The 27,188-nt window shown below is 38.6% G+C and overlaps 1 protein-coding gene across 2 annotated transcripts in view; it reads left to right on the forward strand.

Moving 5' to 3' along the window:
* The first annotated feature begins 336 nt into the window (after positions 1–336).
* The window catches only part of lrch2 (leucine-rich repeats and calponin homology (CH) domain containing 2), a 67,922-nt gene continuing 41,070 nt past the window's right edge, over positions 337–27,188 (forward strand). Inside the window, exons 1-7 of one of the 2 annotated variants that reach the window (XM_047378217.1) lie at positions 337–928; positions 16,303–16,447; positions 16,684–16,810; positions 16,908–17,013; positions 24,140–24,276; positions 24,518–24,648; positions 24,743–24,830. In XM_047378217.1, coding sequence (XP_047234173.1) covers positions 685–928; positions 16,303–16,447; positions 16,684–16,810; positions 16,908–17,013; positions 24,140–24,276; positions 24,518–24,648; positions 24,743–24,830 — 978 coding nt within the window. In that variant the 5' untranslated portion in view covers positions 337–684. The remainder of the gene's footprint in view (positions 929–16,302; positions 16,448–16,683; positions 16,811–16,907; positions 17,014–24,139; positions 24,277–24,517; positions 24,649–24,742; positions 24,831–27,188) is intronic. The other variant, XM_047378216.1, reaches the window with a different exon arrangement.

Raw genomic sequence — 27,188 nt, forward strand, 5'->3', positions numbered from 1 at the left:
GCAAAATGAATCTAGAGGGTTTCTTTATAAATTCTTTAATCATCCAAGCCAAAGTTTTAAAAAAGCTTAATTGTTTTTATTTTTATTGCGATTCAACATTATATAGACACAATTCCATTTTCAACTAATCAAAAGGCAAAAACAACTAAATTGGCTTGCACTGGCGTTATTTCGACTTAAATAGTTTTTTTTTTTTTTTTTACATGTGGTAATTTGACACAGTTGTTGCTATATGTGCAATTTTTGTTAATTTTCTTTCTTGCAAATTTTTATGATAAAATTTTTTTTTTTTCTTTAATTTATGCAGTATTCCTGACTAATTTCATCTTATGCTTACACTTTGTTCAACTTGTTTCTGTTTCATTCATTTTACGACTAAAGTTTGGGGGCAAAAAACATGGGAAATTAATGTGAGATTAATGGGGATTACATGACTGATTCCTGCCTCCTGTAGTGCACTGCTTCTTCTAAAACCAGGTGGCAAAAAGGGGGTTAAAGCCTAAAATGGCTACCATACCCTCCTCCTCATCATCATCACCAGCAGCTACAGCAGCACCATCATCACCTCTGAAGCCCATCCCCTAGCGTCGGTCCGGGGAACGCACCCTGCATGCGCATGGGCGGAGAAACTGCCGCTGTGCGCTCTTATTATTCTACGGGTAATTTCTCCTTTTTTTTACGAAAATGGCGTCTGGTCAGGGAAGTGTGGGAGCTGTCACTGCTCTACAAAGCCATGACTACCCCAGCGGAACCCACTGGAACCCGGGTATCAGCCAGTACCATCACCAGCAGCAGCAGCAGCACACTGCCCGCAGCCTGGACCGGGCTCTGGAGGATGCCGTGAGTTCAGGAATCCTGAACCTGAGCGGCAGGAAGCTGAGAGAGTACCCGGGGATCAACTACGATCTAACCGATACGACACAAGCAGGTGAGTCGCTGTTCCGGGAAAAAGAAGTTGCAGATGAAAATCAGAGCGGTGGGAGATTCGTGAACGCAGCCTGCTCGCATTGTGCGTGGATTTCTGCTCCTTTTTTTATACCTGGATAGGGGCGCAGCCTCTAAAGGGATGAGGCTGGACTGTCTTGTGTAAAACCAAAACATCTTGGTTGTATGTACCGTGTAGTAGGTCATATTTCACACCTCTGTGCTGCTCGGCGGAGTCTGCTGCGTGTCGTTTTTTCCCTACGCCAGTAGCTTTCATTATAGCTCCCCTTGAGACACATGAATGAGACGGCAGGCGCACCCTACAAGCAGGTCGCTGTGCAGCGCATTGGTCTTAAGACTGTTCATTTTGCGCCAGGAAGCAAATTATGAATGAACCAAGTACACATTCTTTGCTTGCTTCATGTCCTTTGTGATGAGCATGTGGCACTGGAGTGTGCTTTTTTTGGGAGGCAGACAAAAGATGAAGGGTACCCAGAGCCTCACCCCCTGGCTGCCTGCATGGCTGTGCTGATATATGTCAATATATTTTAAAATGTGACAAACAGAAAGAGGAGAGCTGGTTTGTCTTCATGTTTTATTTAGACTTGTATTTTAATGGTTTCTGTCTAAAAGGTGACCTTATGCTGCATTGTGCTGCAGGTCAGTCAGTAGGTCAGTCACATTCTCTTAGGGCTGTGTTACTAGAGCCTCACCATACATACTAAGTTTTACTTGACATTCTGGGTTTGCACTGGGCTTGTATAGCTTGACACAGGAGGGCCTGGCTGGAATGAGATTCTTAAGGTATGATAACCTTGAGTAAAAATACCTTGGTTTCATGGTATTTAGCCAAATATTAAAAACAATTAGCAAAATGTGATCTAATTGCTTCAGCTCTCAAACAGAAAATCAGAACTTATTCCTAATAATGTAATTTAGAAGAAGAGATGGACCAATCCGTTGTTGGAATCTGCCAATTTTCTCTGATTGCTTGATTGATGAATTGATTGATTGATTTTTCTTTCTGTTGGTAATAACACTTGCATTGTAAATTGTAACACGCGTTACTTTATGCTCCATTCAATCGGAGAAAACTCAGTTCACTAGGGTAATTACTGTGACATCTCGTTAAAAGAACTTTAAAGGATTTTATTTTTGTGGTTTTAAAACTGCATCTTTTTACAACCTTGGTATACAACTGACCCATTCCCAGTCAGAAGTATCTTTTTATTTGAATTAACCATGATGGTACTGTTTGTCACAAACCATTGTCAGTCTCTATCCTTGTTATCAAGAACATGCTGAATCTCTCAGTGAAAGTCTCTTCCTCTGATGTTTCCACCTGCCATATGGTGGCACTTTATCATCTGCAGCTTATGCTTCTGACAAGCCCCTGGCCTGCGTTAGACCCCTCAGCCCCAGGGAGTTTGTTGAGGCAGTCTTTTTTGAATGAAACTGACACATTTGAAGTCATGAGAAGCAACAGAAACTAGAAATATAGGATCTGATGACAGCGGGAACAATAGCCTAAAGATTTATCTAAATGCTTCTTTTTGTTGATAATCCCTTCATTTTCAGCTCTGATTGACTTTTTATGAACTTATTTCTTTTTCTCATTCCAGATCTTTAAATTTCACCTCTTTTCAAAGTCATTGTTAAGACTAAAGACACTTTCAAAGGCTTACAGAACTTAATGCATTTTACCTGAAAAGCTTAATGTTTTATCGGGAATCATGCCTTGGTAGCAATAAGCCCATCTCTGTCTAAATCAAGACTTATGATTGTCATCTTTTATCTCCAGGACGTGCTCTAATCCAGGTATGAAAATCAGAGATATAAACAGACATTAGATTCACGCCTGTAAATCCTCTACTTTTCATGGAGGATAATGCAGTGACTGAGAGAACTGCTGTGTTTTCACTTTCCTTTCATGTCTGCATGCTGGTAGTCTGAATAAAGGGTTGTGCTAGCGGGAAGTCTCACTTTCAGTTGTACAAAGACATCAACACTGAGCTGTATGTCAGTAACAAAGGGTGTTACATGCCTGTGTTTCAGACTATCTCATAGAAGAGGCTCGTTTAGATTTAATCGGAGAAATTAGCACTTACATTTCTGCTGTAGTGTGTCTGTCTGCAGTTGATACTCAATGTATATGAAACAGGAGCAGATGTTTTTTTCTATACAGACATGTTGCTCTTTGAGAAAAATGCACTTGAAATAAATTGTTTTAACTTTAGGTCCTCTTACGGAAAAGGGTCTGTTAAACCCACTTTATCATAAAGTGTTTTACTTTAAACAGTGGCTGTTGTAGCATCTAACAAGTGACCTCCATATGACAGCATATCAGCAGAGAGCAGAGAGGCTCCCTAACACAAGGGTGTCTGTTTGCAGTGTGCCACTGGCAGTTTGTCTCCACTCAGTTTGTTTTCCCAAGAGAAAAAGCAACAGCTCTCTGCGATGAAGGCTAGGGCTATTTGGAAAATAGCCCTAGCCTTGTCAGATTGGATGAAGAACACGGATTCTCACTTCAATCTAGGTCTGAACTTTGACTTGGCCATTTCAGCGCATGAATATGCTTTGATCTAAACCATTGCATTGTAGCTCTGGCTGTAAGTATATGATTATTGTTTGACCGCTGGAAGGTGAACCCCTGGCCCAGTCTTTTTTTCCTGGATTGCCTTCTATTTGGCCCCATTCATGTTCCTATCAACTGTAGCAAATAATGACTAATTTGTGGAGTGATGTCAGAGTTAAAGGGGCTGAATCCAAATGCACATTTGTAAGAACTGTTGAAAAGAATGTATAATTTACCTCCGACTTCACAATTACGCTTTATTTTGCGTTCGCCTGTCACATAAAACCCCAATAGTTTGTGATTGGGACAAAATTAATTGTTAAAAGTTCAAGGGGTATAAATACTTTTGAATGGTTCTGTTCTTTTTCCTTCCCTATGCAGGGACACAAAAACAGAATGGTTAGGGCATCGTAGTGTTGGGTTAATGCATAAGTGCTAGATTCAACTTTATAGCAAAAGCTAGAACAACTTCTTAGAAGTACATCATCAAACACTGAGTATTTAATTAAAAACGGCCAATGACAGAGATTGTTATCTGTAAACTGAATCTGTCTACATACAGAAAACCTCTCAGCCTCCTTATATGTAAATTATAAAAGTTATGCTAATGGGGCCGTTTCACAGCTAAACCGGTGGAAAATTGTAGACAGCTTATATACTTTTAACTGGTGTGGAGTGAACAAAGTACATCCCACACTGTGCCGTCATCACATTCTTAAGGATCTTGAAGGGCGGTTCCTGCACAAGGTCAAGAGCCAAGCTGGAATTCCTTAATTTAATAATCAATCCCGTGCAAATACGGTGAGGGTCACTGATCAGTAAAAAGAAGACAGAGCCATTCCACAGGGCTCCAGGAGACCTGGCTGCTAAAAGATACAACCAGTGGTTTATTTTTCCAAACATAGTCAGAGAATCATAATTAATAAACTATCCTTTTTTGAGCCACTTACTGTTTCGAGATCTTCATTTATTTTAAGAGTGTAGGTCATTATTTTGAAAAAGAGTGCAACTATTTATCAAGATAGTAACTGATAGTAGACTATTCAGTCTAATTTAAAGATCGCATTTTGTACACAGCAGCAAAAGTATGCTTTCACAATTACTATGATGCTTCAATAATACTTAAATACACTGTGTGATTTCTAAATGTCTCTGCTCTTACCTGACTGCTGTAGAATAGTCGGCTCCTATGGAGGAGTATAAAGAGCCAACAAATCAATTGTTTTCTCATAAAAAAAATCCCCCAAACCCATAGCTTAATAAATGTGTTTTTTTTTTCAGTAGTGTATTTTTCTAGATTGATAAGATATAATTTTTTCCTACAGGGGTTGAAGTACTAATCACATCATAATAGAAATAAGAATAGCAAGTTGTTGTTTGGAAACTAATAAATGTAAAAATGTTTAGCTAAAGAGACATAAAACAAGACATAAAAATGTGACCATATCCCATTGCTGACTGTGTTCTATTAGCCAACAGTAACTTCATATTTCTTATTATTTACAACTCTTATAAAGAACAAAGTTTCCAGAGGAGGCAGGATAATCATCTTTTAAGAGCTTGCTGAAGAAGAAAATATAATATGTATCTTCGTTGTAGGCCTTGGGAGACCATTGCTGTAACGGCTCTCATGTTACAGCAGCTGATTGATTCTTTGGTCTCGTCAACAGTCGAAGGAACGTGTGCTGAGGTCATAGTGATGTATAACTGAGCTAACCTGTGGATTGGTAGTTGGCTATAGAAGCCAACATTCATTTCAAAAATGATTTGCCACTGATAACCATCGGAGAAAAAAACCCGAAGTCTTTTGCTTAACATGTTTTTGAGGTGTGTACCAAGTGTCTGCAATAGCTTGTGCCGTTTAATGTGTGATGTAGATTGTAAATGGCCAGTTGATTTTTTTTTCACTGTTGTTAAATAGATTTGCAGCCAAAAAAAGAACACACTTAGAAGCACCAATATATAATAAAATATATACACTGCCAAAACAAAGATGAAGAAAATAACGGACCTAGAGACATGCCGGAAGATAATTTTGCGGCCACCGTTTTTTCTTTAAAATATAAATGTCTAGAACTACCGTAAATGCACTTCATCAGTATTTTTGATTTTCTGTGTATATACATGACGTTTTTTTTTCTATGTGGCCAGTATAGAGGTGAAAATTCCAGATCCCTGAGAACCAGTTTGTTGTGCCTGTGAAAAATCAATCATTATATTAGTGATAAATATTACAATGATGAAATCAGCTGCAATAAATCCACACCCTAGCCCCCACCCCCATCATCTGTGCACTTTCAGTACTTTCTTTTACCTTTAGCATCTTGGACACTGTAATGTGTCTCATGTGTGGACATCCACTGCAGTGAGACTCCATTCAAAAGGCTTAATACCTTATTGGCGTGCATAATGTGTATGATGTCCCTTGGAATAAATCAGCCGACATTTATTGCATTGCAAGTTCTTCTTTGCAATATTAATGCTTGCTGAGTGCAAGGTGGGACAGCTGTTATCACTGTTGCCTTGCAGCAAGAAGGTCCTTGGTTTGAATCCCAGCCTGGGATCCTTATCCCTGAAGTTTACATAGTCTCCCCATGCGTGCTTGGCTTTTCTACGGCTAATCCGGCTTCCTCCAAAGGCCGAGAATATCGTTATTAGGGTACTCTAAATTCCCCCCTAGGAGTGAGTGTGTGTGCATTGCTGATTGTCCTGGGGATCTCTGTGTTGCCCTGTGATGGACTGCAGCCTGTCCAGGGTGTACCCTGCTCTTAGCCAATGACAGCTCAAGATAGGCACTAGCCCCCTATGACCTTGTTAGGAGAAGCAGGACTAGATAATATATGGATGGATATTAATATTGTTAATTAGACAATATACATTTGCAATATTTTGTGCAACCCTTGTGCTTACCAGCTGCAGCTCTGAAGATCCACAAATAAGTGGTTCTGTTCTTTTTAAGTGTCGGGTTAAGACGTGATTGAGCTACTAAGGCATGGGCATATAACCCCTTTACAGTCCTTGCTCTCTTTCAGGAAACATTGTAGTTGATGAATAATAAGGACTTTGCACATGCATTTTTGCAATCTCCCAAATGTTCCTTCTGAATGAGGTTTTATTCAGAGGCGAGTGAAATTGGTCGTTTTAGTCTGCACAGTTTCATGTTTTTAGCCATATATTTCATTCCTTCACAAGCTGTTAAATTCTTGCAGACTGGTCCAGATTAGAGAAAAGATGAAAATCCAGAAATAGCCTGAAGGCAGCTAAATATTTTAAAAGGTGTACCCAATAGTGTATGTGCTTGATCTGGACATGAACCAAGTTAAAGTCTGACTGAGATAAAATGCACCCAACAGACAGATCACTTAGTAGCTCCTCCAGAATGCACCAAGAACGTCCTAGCAGTGGCTATTTTGTATGAATGCTGTCCTGGACAAGCCCTCCTGTTTGTTCTGGAAAATGAGGAAAAACAATTAACCTTTTATCAACTTTTTGTTTTTTTTAAGAAAACTTGGTTTCTCCATGAGTTCCACAAGCTAAATTTTTGCTCTGTGGTTCTTTTTTAAAGATATTTTTTCAGCAATAGTGGCCTTTATTTTCAATTTTTTGACAGTAGGCAGGCAGGAAAGAGGGGGAAGACATTCAGCAAATGTCACCGGGTCCAGGACTCGAACCCAGGACGGCCGCTTTAAGGACTGTACCCTCCGTATAAGGTCGCACACTTAACCCCTACACCATCAGCGCCACACCTGCTCTATTGTTCTTTTGATGTCAAAAAGCATGGAAAAGTCTGTTTTGGTGTTTTTATAATTTTTTAAAATAAATATCTGTTTTAAAGAATAGATGTTAGGTATAGAATAATCGATCTATGTATTTTTGATTGTGAATTGGAGATGATCAGATGCAGTCCAAATTCCTTGAAACAGTTGAACAGCCCCTTTGCTTACCACTGTTCAGAGTCTCCAATCAGATGCCAACTTCAGCCTCAATAGCCAGCTAAGGTGTGCAGCCATAGTTTCTCACAATGATAACATAGTGCACATTACATTGGAACACTCATTTTACATTAAGTGGACATGTGAATAGGCAATCTATCATATTCAAAAAAAGGCTAAAAAGTTTTCCGAGCACCACACAGCCCCCTGATACAGTGGCACCCTGGACAAAGAGCCATATCACCATTAAGAACCTCAGCTACTACATGTCAGAGAGACATAGTGGTCACTTCTGCTGACAAACAACCCCAGGTTATTGTGTTTACATCATGTTTCTTTCCGGTTTTAATTAAATTGAAAAATCAGTTTATAAAATCCTACTCTGTACCTTGAATGCTCAATGTCTATGGTACTGTGTGGGGTGCAATTTTATATGAAATGGTTACCTCTTAACCAAAGCTAATCTCTTTTTCAGTTATGTAAAAAAAGTAATACTGTGGTCTTTTAGTTTGCCTTAAACCTTGGAAGAAGGGGCATCATCTGCACTTCCAACTGAAATGAATAGACTGCTGATGCAGCGTAAAGGGTGCAGTGGAGTGGATCTGTGATTGAGTGCTCCTCTGCCTTGCAAGCCTTTTCCTGTGGGAGCCTTGAGCAAACCAGCAGGTGGATTAAAGACCCGCTGCGGCCTGCAGATGGTGCATGGTCTGGAAAAGGAGGAGACAGAAAGGCACTGAAAAAGACCCGTGAATCGGTCCTCTTCCCATGTATTGCCATCATGAAATTCCCGGTTGCAGGGCAGGAGTAGCGGGATAAGGGGGGGGGGGGGATTTTCTACATACAGCTGGGTTACACCATCAAAATCCAAGCCTCAGGGAGAGACTGTGATTACTCTTAATGGAGAGCAAGTGTACCCCATGACCTCACATTTGGTGTTTCCCCTTTTGGTAATTTCTTTTTCCCTTAACCTCTTGACATATTTTCCCTTTGTGCTACTGACTGTATCATCATCTGCTTCTCACTTCTGCCTACTGATTGCTGTCCTAGCTCAGGCCTGAGAGTTCTGTTGTTATTTTGTATATATGGCAATTTATTATTCTTGTAACATCAAGAGAAGTGCCGAGGGTTCCTATATGTGCCCAGTTATATTAAAAAGTGGAGTGATTCTTAACCATTCACTCTAGTCACTCATCACAACAGCAGGTCAGTGAGTGGTTGCTTTTAGCCCACACAGCCTGATTGTTTAAAAAAGAGTGGTAGCTAAACGTAATTGCTGGTCTTAAAATGATGGAAGCGCAGCAGTCTTTAGTGTTTCAGTAGAAAGGACGGGGGCTCTTCAGTGAGGTGGGACAGAATAATTGAAAGCTCTCTGCTTATGTGAGGCCATGCAGCTCCTCGCAGAGGTCTCTAATTATCTTGTCAGCCGGATATTATTCAGAAAACAAGATTGTTCACGCACTTGTGGACACACACATACACACATATTTCCAGCCATTAATTCAATGTGTATTGAAGGCAATTGGAAGGAAGCCTGTTTGGATGGACGCTACTAATGTCGGGGTTTGTTTAACTGAAAACATGGAAGATATTTGTTTTTATGAAATATCTTGAGTGATTTGGAAGCCTTGAGGCAGACCGCAGAAAAATGTTAGGATTTAATATGGCGCATAAGTGCATTTCTAATTTAATAGTTATTTATTATATAAATATATATATATATATATATATATATATATATATATATATATATATATGAGTTCACTCATCAAACCAACAATCAGTTCCTTTCACACTAGAGAAACATTCAAAAGGGCTGGGTTCAATAAAATATATTGAGCATTAGGCATGTTTGTACTACCGGTATCAAGGCGTACCAAGGTTTCGAGATGTTACTGGTTCATAACTGCTAACATTTTCTGTCATGCCATTCCTATGGTTTAAATTAGAGAATTAGAATAACCATATCAGTTCCCCTCCCCAACCTGTTGGCGCACAGTGCTGGTCAGATGGCTGAGTAAAGGCTGATACACTTTTCTCTCTCTAACAATAAAGACCAATTTGGCTGTTTGGAAAGAACTCAAACATACCACAAGCAGCAGGTTTGTTAAGCAGCTGACTGCGGGCTAGTTACCCAAGCAGACAGCTCCACTATTTAACCAGCTGATATTAGCTTGTTACACTTGTTTTACTCTAGAATAGGTAGAATGACACAATCGTATTCTACTCTGCACGATAAGCAGTACTACTAAATTTAGCAAGTGTTTGTGCTTATATTTTAGGTCTGTATATCAAAAGTCATGGATAGCATTACTAGTAATAATTCAACATTTAAGGTTATTTTAGTAGCAGTAGGAATAATTGCCACTTTTTGTTTGGCTCATTCCTAGTTATCTTACTTGCTTACTTTGACAATTACAGTTATATGTTTTTAAATAATTTTCACTATATAAAAACACATACAACTATTATGAAAACCGGATTTTATTTTAATACGAGGTTGAATATGACGACGCCAATAAAAGTAGGAGGGAAAGCTAGCTAAATATGCCCAGGACCTTCTTGCTGCAAGGCAACAGTGCAACTAACTGCACCACTGTGAAAATTTAGATTAAATTTATCAGAGTGACTAATTAACACAAATGAGCAGGGAGGTAACAGAAACCATCTAATTGAACAGAAACAATCACATGAACAAGGAGAAAACAGATCTATAAGAAAATACAAACTAAAACAACATTAGAATCCAGGAAGAAACAAACACCAGAATGAATCGAATAAACCTGAATGAGCTGAAATAAAGCACTCGAAGAACATGACAGTGCAAAGATAGTAAACTGTATCAAAACTCAAAACCCCAAAACACAGGCAGATTATGACAATAAGCACGAGAGTAACATGCAGGGAATGAAACTGTAAAAGACTAAAATGGCTGTTTGTTTAAAAGAACATGACAGACTTTAGTTAGGGCAGTATAGACTGTTTTCATTCATAGGTTTTGCTTTACTACTAATCCAAGTTGGTTGAAAATGCCACTGTAGATCTACAGCCATAACTGTAGAATAGCTAAATCTGCTCAGTAACAAAGCATACATCTTATCTGTCCTGACCCTCTCAGCCTCATGCAGCGGTCTCCAATGTGTCTGCAAACATCTGAAATACTTTCTTTACAAATGATATGAAAATATAAAGAGCTCTGGATCCTACAAGCCATATCGTAAGACACCACTTTTCATCATAACAACTTATGTTGAAATGGTTATTTGAAGGATCATATCAGTAAAAGTAATTTTGTTTATAGGTGATTTTGAAGTGTAAAACCTCAACAAGAGCATAATCATGTGGTGAACATGTAAAAGCTGAATCTTTTTTAACATTAACCAATATTCATGGGCCATTTTAACCTTTAGTAAAAATTACCACACTACTACTAAAATGTTTACACAATGAGATAAAGCAAAAATGTATAACATAGGGCTGCAACTAATGGTTATTTTGCTGATCAATTAATCTGTCGACTATGTTTTTTGATGAATCGATTAATAAATGGATAGCAAAAGGTGCATAATAGGACTTTTTTTTTTAAAGAATTTGAACCAGGTGAAGCTAATATTGTGCCACTTGATGAGTTCTGGATAGGGCATATTTACAGACAAAGAAGATTTTTCATCTTCAATGCTAAATTTATTTGTTTTTTGCACAATTTTGGCTTAATTACTGCTCTGAGTGGGTTAGTCTTTTAGCAAATTGCATGTTTTAGAGCGTGTATACTCCAATTAATGATTATTCGATTACTAAATTAGTTGACGATTATTTTAATAATTGATTGGTCACGATTAATCTGATTAACTGTAACAATCTCATCTGCAACCATATTGCCAGTTATCCTTAAAATATTGTTTTCACAATCGCTTATCTTGAAAAATTACCTGTGTTATAGTTTCAAAATCTTTTGGTTTCAGTCTGGTTAACCATCTAGGCTCATGATTATTTTTTAAAATGGGAAAAAAGTCTGGAAAAATAATCGGCTTCCACATCTAGCCAACTAATGTCTGAGGTGCAAGTTAACAACCTTTTTTCACAACAGTGTCATTTGCCTCCTTTTTATCCTCCCTTTTCAATGCACTTTTGGACATAAGCACGAAGCTGTATTTAGTAAATGTCACTTTACTGAATCACAGTGTCAGGTTACTGTTAAAAGGCACGGTTCAATTTGTTTTTCTCTGTGTGTGTTACCAAAACAAAACTGCAGTGAGTTAAAGAAGATATATTTTATGATATGATAAGGCTCAATCGGCATATGAAGAGGACTAGCTAAACAATCTGCCAAGGCTGGCATTGCAACTCCACGCATAGCCTCCAACTACACACATACATGCTCTTTCTGTCATTGGGTGAGCTCCTTTCCTTGTCAGCACCACATCTGCTGACAAGAACTGATGATCAGCAGACAGGTATGACTCTTGAATGGAGCAAAAACAGATGGCAGGAGACGCCATTTTCAATATCTGTCGGAGCGATCAAAATGTATTGTGTCATCATCAAAGCCTGCCAAAGGTAAATGTTCAGCAGATGAAAGTAATATCAGCAATCACCTTCTTGCTATTATATGAGCCTCAAGGCAACATGTTCTTCAAACTGGCTTGCCAGATCTTACTAGGGGTTTTGACATAATCCTTGGTGGTCTGTAAGTGTTGTAGAACCACTACATCCTTTGCTGCATCATTGGTAACATCAGCCGCTCAACCTCAGGCTACAAATGTAATGTTGGTGTGTAACAAAAGCACATTAGGCCAGTCTTTAAAGTGTTGCTGTGTAGAATGAAGGTCTTGCCACGGTGGCTAATTTATATAATGCATTAGATCTTTCTGTTCAGCTCTACTTTTCCTTGAAGTCATAAGTGTTATATACATAGCTGTGGGTCAGAAGTTTACATAGACTCTTCACTGGCGTGAACATATTAGTTTAGGCAATACATTGGAGATGTTGTTTTTTTAGAAGGGTAGAATGGTTATACAACAGACAAATTCAACGGATCTGAAAAACGGATCTGAAAAACTAGATGTGTTTGAATTTATTGCAAATTGTGTCTGATTTAATCAGGTTTAAAATTATACACACAACCTAAAATATTTCTATATGCTGGCTAATGTTTGAAAAAATTTACCCTTTCAAGATGCAGAGAAATGACACACTTTTCTAGCTGTCAACAAGGTCCTAGAAGACTTCCAGTTGAATACTTGAAAACCTCTCTTGCCAGAGATTGAAAAGCTTGTTTTAATTATTTCGTTTCCTGGCACAGATCTGGATTTCAAGCATAGCGTATACATTTTTAAAGGGTGGAAGTCAGGGATGTCCCAGAAGCTTAATGTTAGCCTGCTTCATATATTTTAAAATAGGGTTTTTTATACTTTATTTACAATTTTCTACCTTACAAAACATGCCACACAAAGTGTGGACAACATTAACTGGAAAACAGACAAATCCCAATAGGAAAAAAAAGAGAAAAGGAGACTCCCAGAACAATATAAATTTACAAAATTAGACTTACAGAAACAATATAGTTTTAGAAGTCGGAGTAAAAGAAGTACCATGAAAAACGTGCTCCTAAGGCCTTACAGGTTGGTGTCACTCTGTACTAGGAAAGGTCCCCAAGTCCTCTCAAATCTGTTCTCTTCGTTGGGTTTGTGCTGGCACAGTCTTTCCATTTGAATAGCTGACAACATCTCACTAAGCCAGTAGGTAAACATGGGTGGGATGGTAGACCTCCAGGTTAGAAGAAGAAGTTTCTTAGGCACCAACATCCCTAGATGCGACGTGACCTGCTTGCCATGCGATAAATTAGAAGTCTTTGTTCAGCATCCAAAGGTGGCCCGGGTGGTGGTTAGGAGAAATGTTTCTGAAATACGTTTTTCACAGCCACTCAAATACAGCCAGCCAAAAATTGTGAAGTTTGGGGGAAAACCAGAAAAGATACCAGCAACATGACACTTATCACATACAGGGGACACAGATGAGAAAATATGAATAATCAAACCACAGTAAAGGAGCCCATTTATATATTAACTACTCAGAGTCCAGGGGGAGCAGAAGGGTCTCGAGAAAAGCATGAATGGCAGGGGTAAAATCACAAAAAAAGTGAAAGTTCAGAAGATTAAATTTGCTGCTTAGCTGAACAATTGATACAAATTGGCCATTAATATATAGATCTAAATGTTTTAATACCCCCCCTCTCTCTAGAGTGCAAACACCCCATCTGACCATGCAGGCTAGAATGAATGATTTTGACATATGGGTGCATGTAAGGAGACTCTGGGACCCTGGCAAGCCACTTTTATCTGATTTAGGATTTGCAAGGAGTCCCTCGCAGTGAAGTTTTGCTGAAAAGGTTTAGCTGTTGCAACAGAGTCGGAAATCAAAAGAGCAGGGAGTGAGGACATTTTAACAGTGGCAGTTTCCAGCTGTAGTCATAAAGGGTTTCTCTCAGTTTTTACACGTTTAAAGTTCCAGTAGGGAGGAACCATGGAGTTGGCAGCCCAGTAATAGTGTTTAAAAACAGGCAAGCTGTTTTTAGGTTTGTGAAAGTGAGCCTTAGATATTTTGTGTGATTTGTAGTCCCACAGAAAGGGTAACACAATAGAGTGAAGCTTCATAAAGAAAGATGCATTTAAGTATATGAGTAAGTTCTGAAAAAGGTATAAAAATTGGGGCAGTGCTTACCCTTTTTGATTTCATTTACCAGACGGGGTAACTTGGACGGTTGAGACAAGACAATGATTGATATTTTTTGACACGAAGACAAGAACAATACACTACACTACACTCAAAAGTTTTAGATACACTTTCTCACTTCATGGGTCTCTTTATTTTCATGACTTGTAGATTCTCACAAAATGCAACAAAACTATGAATGAACACACATGGAATTTTATTGTAAACTAAAAGTGTGAAATCACTCTAAACATTTTTATATTTTAGATCTTCAAAATAGTCACCCGTTGCTTTGATTACTGCTTAGCTCTTTTAGCATTCTCTCCATGAGCTTCATGAGTTGGTCATCTGAAATGGTTTTCCAAAGAGTCTTGAAATAACCTCCCAGAGGTTCATTGAGAGACGGTTAATATATCAGTCATCACGGCTAGGACCGGCTACTTTTTCAGTGGTTGTGGTGCGTTTGGACCCAAACGCAGATAGACACTGGGCAGCAGCATGATGAGAGGAAAGCTTCTTCTTTTAATGAAAAAAGGTTTCCAAAAACGTCACTACACTCCCAACAAGGTAGAGTAGAGAGTCGACAGAGAAATAGCAGGGTAGTTAACGGGAGGAACCTGCAAATGACAATGAGAAACAGTGAGCTTTTTAAACTGGGGGAAGTGCAATGTGGAACCAATGAGAAAGGAAGCCAAGTAATTAGATGAATGCTGAACTGGTGAGTATAAGCTGCAGAGAACTGAGGGGGAATGAATCTGAGCAGACTAATTAACAGGGGAAACAAAGACTAAATAACAAAACTCAGGGAACAGATCTAGGGAAACTATAACCAACAAAAAATTAGGACTCAGGAAAGTAAGAACTAACAAAGTAGTCTGAGGACATAAAGGAAAACACTAACAGGAAAAGTAAATAAACAAACACCAAGTGACTGACAGCAACTAATGACATGACAGAAAGGAAATAAACATGAGAGCCTAAATAAAAGAGAACTCTACTAAAATGACAACCCTGGGGAAAAGGAAGTAACTAAAAAAAACTAAGTAGCACTGACCTGCTGGGGAATATGAGCAAACATGAACACAAGGATCTAAGAAGAAATAGTTAAGAAAAATAAACTAAAAACCCACAGAAAAAGTAAACAAAAACAAAACCCAAAATGGCAGATCCTGACAACTTCAAGGAATCTAAAAATACATATTTAAAGTTCTTTTACATTTTGTTGTTTGCTGCGTACTACCATATGTGTTCATTCACACTTTTGATGCCTTCAGTGAGAATCTATGTAAAATGTAAATAGTAATGAAAAAGAGATTGTCATTCAAACATGCTTTATCTTAAGGTATTTTAAAACATTATAATATTTGTTATTTTCTGCATCATTTAATTAGTTTTTTTTTGCTTTTTCAATCAAGTTTTAATTTAAACAGTGTTTTAATTGCTATGCCATGTTTAAATATGTTTTAAGTACTCATTTCTAAAGTGTTTATATGGATATTTGTTATATCTTTTGATTAAATGTGTTATAAATGCCTTTATTACCTGGGGAAATGAATTTATGTTTTCATTTAGGTCAACTACCAAAAGAAGAAATGTAAAAATGTGAAGTGACTTTGGATTTGACTTCAGTCGCTTCTCATATGAGTTTGAGCAGACAAATGACTTCATCATCTTACATATGTCATTCTATTATTCAACATTTCTCATTGTAACAGCATACAGCTCAGAAACATAAATCCTGTATTAATCACATAAAGTATGCAATAATTCTACCAATGTTCTGTTCAAACACCCCCTAGATCTGTTGTTTTTTTAAAAAGAAAAAAAGACTTGAGTTACATTTTTTTCCCCTTCCATTCCTTCAAATCTAAGGCCATTACTGTGCCTCTCTCGGGTCAATGATAGACACACTGACATATTACAGCTACAGCAGCACCCAGACAGTCAGAGCTTCAGACTCCTGTGTAATTTTACACCATTGTTCGATAAAGGAGACATGTTAGCCACTACTCTGTCACAGAGATGTATTGTTCTGTCTTTCAGGCTTGTGGTCTCTTAGGTTTAAATCAAACACTGGGGATGTTGTCTGGACAGTAAAAGGGCTTTTACTGGTATGCCACCACGTATGTTTGAAGTAAACACTTTTTCTGATTGTGTCTGCAGATCTATCCAAGAATCATCTCACAGAGATTCCCCCAGAGGTGTGTCTGTTTGCCCCACTCGAGTCCCTCAACCTCTACCACAACTGCATCAAATCCATCCCTGAAGCCATTATCAATCTGCAGATGCTGACCTATCTTGACATCAGGTGAGCTACTGCTATGAATAACTCTTGTGTTCACGATTTTCTATTAATGTATTCATTCAAAGTGAAGTTTAAAGCTTTTGCAGCATTATGTTTCTTCAGAGGGGCTTGTTCTGCTTTTTGTGCACGAACAAGCTTACAAGAACAGGAGACGATTCCTCTTTTTTGTTGAAACTCAATTCCCAGTACATCTATGTGCCGTTTTGATATGTAGGTCAACGTTTGATCTTCCTCCACAGCCGAAATCTCCTGTCGGTTCTGCCAAAATACCTGTTCAGTCTCCCCCTTAAAGTCCTCCTTGTGAGCAACAACAAGCTGGTATGCATCCCCGAAGAGATCGGCAAGGCCAAAGAATTGATGGAACTGGTGAGCAGTGTGTAGGGGGCAGTGTATGTAACCCTATGTGATGCATGTTGACAACCAGAGCAGTCCTGCTTTTTCCACACTTTTCCTTCGTTTGCAGGATGTGAGCTGCAACGAGATCCAGGTCCTGCCAGCTCAGGTGGGGAGGCTCCAAGCCTTACGTGAACTAAACATCAGGAAGAACTGTCTCCACATGCTGCCTGAGGGTCAGTCAGCACTTCATAATACTCTATTGCTCACTTTCCAGCTTTATCAGCGCCTCGTTGTGGATTTTGGCAAGGGTGGCAAACCTCTCAGAGCCCAAAAACACTTGGCTGGAGCTCTTTGTTTTGTGTTTGCTGTCATGTTTGTCATCCTTCTTTCACAATAAATTTTCGATTTCAAGATTTATTAACAGTTTGAAAATTTGATTTGTGTGGCATAAGTCATAAATTTGTTAAATCATTTCATCAAGCAACACAAAACTTGTTAAAAGAGTTTTAGATTTTACAGATGCATAAGAATCTGATTGATTGACCAATAAATTAAGAAACTGGCAGTTGCAGGGTTTTTGTTGGAAGTCAAACAACGAAGTCGTTGTTTGTATAGACCGTTTCAGTTATGAGGACCTGTCAGCTATCAAAACACCCAGGGCAATTGTTTTGACATCTTAATCCCTAATTGCCCTTTAAAAAAATCCTCCTCAAACTTTCCAAAAAACCTAGACCTGTTTGAACTAAACTTATTATACTGTTGAAGTACTTTGACTGGATCTAATATTTCTATTTTGGCTTCATTCCCATTTTTCTTCATATATGTTAACTTGGGATAATAAGTTACCAGCAGGATTTCTGGATGGTCCTAAAAGTTTTACATTTACTTGAAATGTCTTAATTTGGATTAGATTTCAATGTGCCCATGGTCAAGGCACCAAACCTAACTGATCTGTGTATCGGTGTGCACTTTAAGTGGTCGGTATGACTAGAAAAGTGTTATATAAATTCAGTCAATTTATTATTGTTATTAAACCTATTGTGTTGCAAGAATAAGTTGAAGTGAGGTAACCTTGACATTCAAGCACTGAAGACAAAGACCAGAACTAAGTCTTAAATTTAAACATTCATTGCACTGAGTCATTGACTTTGCAGCAATCCATCATATTGCGCATGCATGTAGCGACAGTGAAAAGGAACATTCCTCTTTAACAGGAAGAATCCTCCAGTACAACCTGGCTCAGTGGGAACGGTCATCTGCCACTGGGGGTTTGAAAAGACCAAAAAAAGAAACCCAGAAGCACTGATTCAGGAGTACTTGTTTGGGAAAAAGGAAAGAGTTAATGGCGGTAGGAAGCCCTTTAGCTGCTTCATCTAGCACGACAATGCAGCTAAACAGATAAGCTCTGAGCCAGTTTTCTAGTCTATTGGGTAAAAGACGGCACATTCAATTAGGCGCAGCAACAGCTCAGCCAATTGCTGTCTAGGTGAGAGACAAGGTTGAAAACTGAAAGACAGGGCCAAGTGTATAATCTATAATCCTAAAAAGCCTTAGATTTAATTTACTGAAAGTTGCAAAAACCCTCCTTAGGAATTATTGTTATCACCCTCTATAGTGATGATATTCAGCTGTTCTTTTAGGGCTTCTGAGTTTCACTAGTTTAACTGAGTACCGTATTTTCCGCACTATAAGGCGCACTTAAAAACCATTAATTTTCTCAAAAAATGACAGTGCGCCTTGTAATCCGGAGCACCTTATATATGGATCAATTGGTTAATTGGTTGATCCATACTGGTTGTACACGGCGCTCTGTCAAAATGTTTCAGTACGACTGGAAAACTACAAAGCCGCACCGCTTGCAGCATTACGGCTACCGTAGTCAGGGGTGTCGCCGAAGTAATAGCGGTAAACACCTGTACTGTGCTTACTCCTAGTCCAACACCACTTGTGTGTGTATAACGACCCCAAAATTGCACCTTTCAAGAGACACGCTTACGATGCTGAGTTCAAACTCAATGCTGTCAGCTACGCAGTCGAACATGGGAATAGAGCAGCAGCGAGAGAATTCAACAGTTAACGCTACTATATTGTGAATGTACTAACGTTTGATTTAGTGCATCAAACTGTTTCTTTTACGTGTTTACTGAATCAGGGAAAAGTTCCCTTTCACGTTTTAACTAACATTTGATTTCAACTTCAACTTCATAGACTCCAATGCATTCCTAACGTGCGGTTGGCTCTATTCAATAGAATTCTATGTAGAGGAGACCTTACCATGAGAGTGAATGGAGTTATCAGAACGCTGGTTTGTAGTGTATTAATAAAGTTTGACTGACTGACTTATCTGACTGTTTTGTTGACATTCTCTTTAGCACAGCTCCATCTAGTGGATGCATAACGCAACCCCAGTCAAACGTTTGACTGCAGTAGCTTCTCTTCTATGCGCCTTATAATCCGGTGCGCCCTATATATAAAAAAAGTTCTAAAATAGGCCATTCATTGAAGGTGCGCCTTATAATCCGGTGCGCCTTATAGTGCCGAAAATACGGTACGTAGCAGAAGTTAACCAAAGGTTAAATGATAATTATGTCCAAATAAATGCAGAGATATTGGAGAACTCGATAATTGCCCCTGATAATAGTGATCTATACATGTATTCCTTCATGTTATATAGAATATCATCCCTTTCAATTCAAGACATGAAACTCTTGTAGATTAATTGCAAACAGAGACATATAATTGTACATATTTATGTCAGGTGTGGTAAGGTGGAGGACCCCAGAATGCAGACAGGCAGACATCTTACCATAAGTAAAAACGGTTTATTTTTAGCAAGGCAATACTCACAAAAAGGCAGGGACAAAGCAGGTACAGGCATAGACAGGCATGGCATGACCAGAGGAACTAAAATGTTTCCGCGAGGAATGAACAGAATGGGGGTGTGTATGTATGGCGAGACACAGGTGAAAAACAAAAGCTGATTGACATGATGCAGGTGGGCCAAATGAAGCTGATTGCTTAACAGAGACAAAGAGTGAAAACAAAGCATGGCAGGAACTAAATACTACCCAGACAAATCAAAACCTAAGAAACATAGCAATAACAGAACATAATTCATAAAAACAATATAAACAGAACACAACAATCAGAAGAAACCAAAACATAGCACCACCTCTAAAACAATAAATAAATAGAAGCTGGTTCCAAAACCCAACTGTGAGAAAAATAAGAGGAAAAACCCACAACCAAAAACCAAACACCCCCAGTCATAACACTATATTTCACTTTTTGAATTGAATTACTGAAATGAATGAACATTTTTGTGATATTCTAATTCATCAGGATGCACCTGTATTTTCTGAATCTCAGTCTTTTTCGGATTTGTGAATTTAAATTTGAATTTTCTTCAGACTGTGCAAAATGCAGCTGCCACAATTGTACTTGATACAATCAAATAGAAAAGTCTACAGGACTCCAGTTTTAGCTTCTTTGCAGATATGTTTTACACAGACAAGGTCCCCAGTTGTTGGGGGCTGTTGACCCCTGACCTACTGTTGACCTACTGAAACATTAACCTCCCAGTATCTTAGATCATCTTGATCTCAAATGTTGCAGATGGTTCCATGCATTTACTGTACCACATGAAGGAATTGATCTTTTCAGTGAGCAGCACTGAGGCTCTGGAATGTACTTCCTCTTTCTATTCACTGCGTAGACCCTATGGACTTTTTTCAACAGCAACTGAAGGCTCTTTCAAAATGCACAATATTAGAAAATCATGCAATGGTGATAATATTGATAAATATTGAGATGACGATATCAGTTGCAGTACTTGCTTATTTTCTTCTTTTCTGTCTTTTTCATCTGTGTTCCCATCACTTTGTGACCTTTATCATTTTGGACAATGTCATTTGTGTTCTGTGTGAGCATCTGCTGCCGTGAGACTTTGTCCAACTGACTAAATATTAAATTAGCAGGTAAAATGCAAGTCTATGTATATAAAACTACGAATATATTATCTAACAATTATTGCACTCCAAAGAGTCAATTGCAATATGAAAACTGTACACACTCATATTGCGATGATGATATATTTGTGATATATTATGCGGCTCTAGTCTTCTGAAAGACCCATTGCTTTAGTAAGCATTTCTCTGTGTTTTTTATTCTATGTTGATTTTATTCCCTTTTTAAATAATATTAAGACATTTACTTTATTTTGAATGATTAAAAACATTTATTTCACATGTAAACATGGGCAAAACATATGTAATTTAACACATTTTACAATTAGGCATAGGAAATCTGATTAAATATGAGTCAAAATATTTGATCCTTATATAAGCAGAGAAGTCAGAATCAGATGTTTTCAGTGAATGCTGTGTCAGACATAAGCAGACTGTTATAAAAAGCCCATTAAGATTGGATGCAACCTCTGCATTCATTGCACCTGCAGCAATCGTCTTGTCTTGTTTGCATTGCATGATGCAACATGATACAAGGTCATCGTTGCAACTTTGTATCCTCATTTGGTGAGATGTAAAGGTTTTCACAACCGGAGTATTCTTAGATTGTAAAATGCTTTTAAAAGGCCTGCTTGGCTTCAATAATGGTGCACCATGGTAAAAACAAAGCAGGCTCCTAAATACTTCTGAAGAGAGTTGTTAATCTTTATTAGGTTGGATAAAGTTACAAAAAGTCCTTTAAAGAGATTTCACTCTACTGTTATCCATATTTAGTAAAAATGTGTTCAAATGCTGATGATGAAAGATCATTCTTACACTGCTGTGGATGTGATCTGTGTTTCTATGGCATCAGTATGAAGAGTCAAGTCTTTAAATAATGCTCTAACATAGGGCTGGGCGATATGGCTTAAAAATAAAATCTCCGATTTTTTTATACCAAATCTGATTAATCGATTTAGGATATTTTGACAATTTTTGACGCGAACCCCATCTAGTTGGGGACTCTGTTATTAGTTGATGCAGGGGTAGACCAAGCTCAGCCTGTACTTCACTCAGTTCTCTTTGTTTTTTCCAACTGTAAGAAAAGGCAGCAGTAGCCTTTTTACAATCCCCTATGGCACGTTCAATCCGTGGGTCCTTCACACCATTCTCTGTATAATAATGAAAACACAAATGCATTAGGTTTACTGTTATAATAAGCTACAATTAACTTACTGGTCAATTTTTACTTTTTTCTCTGATATTATTTTACAGATGTAGGGACACAGACACACACATACTCACATGATACATGTACATACGTATATACATACATTTTGTATAAATATTATGTATTATTTGGTGAAAATACATGAATTGCTTATGTATTAAGTGTACTGTGTATTTTCTGTGGGAAAATGGCCATGAATGCATGTCAAATGACAAAAAAGACGCTATGTATGACATGTATATAAAATACAAAATAAGATTTACGAAATATATATAGATTTGATTCTTACGAATGGCATTATGTCGTTTATGTCCAAAGCACTGGAGGTTTGGCCACCTGATGTCTTTCAGAGCTTTAATAATGTTGGTGCCGCTGTCTGTTGTCATACAAATGAGTCGGTCTTCGGAAAGGTTCCAGGAGTCCTTTTAAACCCTCGGCATTGACCTGACTTTTGTGATCATCGGGAAAGTAAGCTGTTTGTAGGCAGACACTTCGTAGAGCCCAGTCATCGTCGACAAAATGCGCAGTCAAACTCATATATGGCTCCACAAGTCTGTTATGGGAGAGTAAAAACTTACAGCCGCCAGCTCTGTTGCAATCCTTTCACGTGTGCATTTGTACAGGTGGGGCAAGGCAACTTCAGCAAAATATTTCCGGCTAGGTAGTACATACCTTGCGTCTAAAGTTTTCAGCAGGTGAATGAAGCCAGACTTTTCCACTGTATAAATAGGCACAGTATCTTTGGCAATAAGCAACGCGACAGCATCCGTAATCGCTTTCCATCGGGCCCCAGTCTTTTCGTAGGGAACACTGTATGAAAACGATTCCCCTAAGGTGGGTTGTCTTTTGGCAGGGATTTCTGGTCTGTTGCTGTCCTGAGCTTTTCGTAGAGAGCAGCATTTCTCCCACTCCACTGAGTGCTTCAGTTTCAAGTGTTGAAATAAATTCGTAGTGCTTCCACCTTTAGTAGCAACAGGCTTTAAACAGATTTTACAACGTGCTATGTGTTGCTCCAAGTCCGTGGTCGCGAAAATGAACCAGTTCCATATAATTGATGAAGTCGTGCCTTTTTTGGGAACAAGGTCTTCCTTGCTAGATGCCATTTTCGGTGTTTCTGCGAGAGACAGGTTTACTGATGTCACTCAACTACAGAGGCCCGAGGAGTTCACTGGCGCGATAGAAAAAAATTCCGATTTCCCCAAAATTAAATCTTCATTAATTGCAAATTCGAATTAATCGATAAAATCGATTTATCGCCCAGCCCTACTCTAACATCACCTTTTCTAAGCATCTGATACTGTAAAGGGATCTTCAGCAAAGCCAGGGAGCAACAGATTTTTTTGAGAAGTTGAAAAAGTTGTAGAGACACTACATTTACCACATATATGCCATTAAATTAACGTATGGGCTATCAGATTTTAGCAACGACTTGATAATGTTTCTAATGCCCATGCTACATTATGCATTTCTTTTGTCTGCATTAATGAAGACTCAGTCAACTTGGCATACTGAATGTTGAAAGTTGCTGACATGACCTTATTTTTTGATTAATTCAGTCTATATTTACCTGACAACATGGGGGCACAGGCACTACAGGTGGAAATTAGCACTTAAAGCTATAACTTGATATAGAGAATCTCTCCTCTTGTGGTTAATGTATACTGTATATTGTCCCCGTTTTTTAAATAAAATTTATTATTATTATTATTATTCATATATATCTGTATATCGAGTACATTTAACTTTCATCCACAGATGGTCATTGGATCATAAACTATGGATAAAGGAAAAAAATGAAGAAAAACTAACTATATTCTTTGACTGCAGCTTTATCCTGGAACAAAAAATACAGCCATTGAGACCAAAATAAAGTTTTCTGGTGAAAAAGAAGAATTTGTGTACACCACATTCAGCAACAATTACATTAATGCAACTGTTTGCAAGATTTATAAACATTTATAAAAGACTAATTGTTAGCTTCATAAAAGGTTTTGTAACTGCAGAGTCAAGGTCAAATGCACATTAGGTGGAGACCCTTAAAGTAAACATTACTTATAAGTAACCCACCAACATCAGAACTGTTCTCTAAAAGTAGGAACATCTAAACCCCCCAAATCTGATGTTTAGGTCAGATTAACAATCACTGTAAACATTAAATCTCTTTACCCCATCTATCCTTTTCAGAACTGGCAGATTTGCCTCTCATCCGACTTGACTTCTCCTGCAATAAGATCACAGAGATTCCTCCAGCTTTCAGGAAACTCAGGCAACTGATGTACATCATCCTGGACAACAATCCTATGCAGTCTCCTCCTGCACAGGTGTGTATGTTCACTTCGGGGTTGTGTTTGTTCCAATGTGTGATGTAAAACATGTTTTTGGAATTTATTTATTGTATTTCTTTTGTGCAGTTTATTTCTCAAGAATGCATAAATGTAAAGCAAAATTTAAATGAACCTGGTACAAGTCCACCATCTAGTGGATGAAAGGACATAGTTCTTTCTGCGGTGTTTAAAAAAGCTCAGCATGGTGACATGAGTTTTGGATTTTTATACATTTCAGATTTGCCTAAAGGGCAAAGTGCATATATTCAAGTACTTGAACATTCAGGCTTGTAGAATGGACAAGAAACCAGACACCCTTGACCTCCTGACCCTCAGCAAACGCTGTCTTCCACAGCCCCTCACTGACAGGTAACAGCAAGTTTGTTACAACTTCATTAAGTTATGTATCTAATTATTATTTTATTCCTTTTTAACATCTAGAATTTGTTTTGCATATTTCCAGCATGGAAGATTTCTATCCCAGTAAGAATCATGGGCCTGACTCTGGAATTGGTAGTGACAATGGTGACAAGAGGCTGTCTACAACAGAGGTCAGAGTTCAAACACATTGCTGACTGATGATCATGATTATTATTACCGTAGATAAAAACAGATGTGCTGTAGTGTTAGAAGTTTTAAACATCCATTAAATTACTTTTATTTTGCTTGTAAGGAGCCAATTTATTCATTTAAAGTGGCTTTGATGAGTAGTTTTTCAGGCTTTCTGAAGGTCTTTCAAAATCTTTCTTTAGTCTTCAGCTATTTTATGGGTCATTTTCTGAGCAGTCCCTGTACCTGACTGTGGAGAACATAAATAGAAATGCCAGACATTAAAACTGTCTCCAGCAGATAAACAGGAGCTGAATGTCTTAAGGAGGTAGAACAGACATTCTTGAAAGACCTGACAAAGTTTAAGTTGCACCATTCTTTAGCTGATCATCTATTGCAACTCCTTTGGAATCACCTAGTTGGGCAAAAACACTTTTTCTATCTGTCAAACCGTGTGCAATTAAAACAAATTGTGTTTTTGTGACATGTGGTTAGCAACAAACTGCTCCTTTAAATTGTTTTTCCTAAGTTATCTGTTTTGAAGCCTTTTATGTCTGAAGGATTCATGAACAGGAGCTAAGTGGTTTAACAAAAACAAAAGCGATAAAGGCCTGGCTTTGATCACTGATTAATTTGTATAAACGGATAAAAAAGCAGCTAAATTCAAAACAAAGTCAAACAAAAGCAACCAACAGCAGAATGCTATACAATGGTACGTTTAGGGTTGTGTGCATTTTCTGCTGCACATATCTTTAGTTCTGTTCTCATCTGACCAGAGCACCTCCATTAACAAGCTTGCTGTGTCCCCCACTTGAGTTATGGTTAACTGCAAATGGGACTTTATATGCCTTTCTTCTTGACATTCTTACATTAAAGCAAAATTTGTGCAGTGCAGGACTATTGGCAGTCCTTTCTTCAGAATCTTCCACCTGACCTACTGATTCCTGCAGCTCCCCCCGAGCTACCATCGCCCTCATGGCTGCTTTTATGGTTAATGCTCTCCTTGCCTAACCTGTCAGTTTTGGTGAATGGATGTGTCGTGGTAGTTTTACAGTTAAGTCATACTCTTTGTATTTGCAGTTGCTGGATTAAACAAAGCTCTGTTTAAAGTATGGCATATTGTGTTATAACCTGACCCCGCTTTAAATTTCTCCACAACTTTATCCAAAACCTTTCTGGGTGTTCCTTGGACTTCATGGGGGCTGCTCAGTATCAGGAAAACACTTCACTGTGAGACTATTACTGAATCTTATGGGTCATGATCAAGGTCCAGTTTATTTATGTAGCACATTTACAACAACTCCAGGTGGTCAAAATAAAATACAACAAAAATAAATCAAATGCATGACAATGATGCAGTTAAAATATAAAAGAAAATTAATAAATAACACAATAAGCAATAAAAACAGCTAAAACAGCTGGTAAAAAAAAAAAAAGATGTTTAGGGAAACGTGCTAAATGCATCTGTTTTTTGTGGGGGGTTTTTTCTCCTCCATTTCTTGAGCAAAGCAGGATTTGTTTTCAGTAGAGATTCAAAATATTCTAGTGTTTCTGGAGATCTAAAATTTAGAGGTAGACTATTCCAAAGTTTGGGAGCCGCAGCAGAGAAAGCTCTGTCACCTCAAGACTTTAGTTTGGACCTTGGAATGGATAACATTAGTTCCCTTTCAGTCGATTCACTCAGTACAACACATGAGTATGGGATATCACGCCCTGCGTGTCCTGGCTGAAGCCACCTCTAATCACGCCTCCTAGGCAAATGACGTGATGACGACAGGTGACAGGCCCCGCCTGCACTATATACCTGTCCGTCATCATCGTCATTACTCAGTTCTTACGCTCTTCACCTCGCTAAGAACACCTCTTTGAGTCAGGCTAGCTAGCTGCTGCTGGTTAGCTCTGTGTCTCTTTTCAAAGGGCTACTTGGAATTAGTTCAACTGCTTTTGTTGGAGTTAGTCACTGCTGCCTGCTGGTAAGCGTGTCTGCCCGCGAAGCGCTGATTTCAAGCAGTTCGGTCTGGCTTTGTGGTTCGGGATGAGCACAAAGCCAACACAAGCAAAGCAGAAGTCTTCTATTCGTCCCTGTCCTCAGGGGTGCGGCTTCTCGCTTCATGAGAAGGACCAGCATGAGGCTTGTCCCGTCTGTCTCGGGATCGTTCACGCTCGCAGAGCGTTGGCGGAGCCCGAAGCATGTGCGTTCTGTCGCCAGCTTCGTCGCTCGACCCTGGAGAGGCGGGTTAAATTCCTCGAAAAGGTGCTGGGAGAGGCTGCTGTCTCACGGCGAGACCCACTGTTCTCCGAGGCGGGAAACCCAGTTTCGTCCGATTCTGATGAGGACGGCTTTTCGGTCGAAGTCCCCG

Source organism: Girardinichthys multiradiatus, chromosome 11, assembly GCF_021462225.1.
Source record: "Girardinichthys multiradiatus isolate DD_20200921_A chromosome 11, DD_fGirMul_XY1, whole genome shotgun sequence".
Taxonomy (NCBI): Eukaryota; Metazoa; Chordata; class Actinopteri; order Cyprinodontiformes; family Goodeidae; genus Girardinichthys; species Girardinichthys multiradiatus.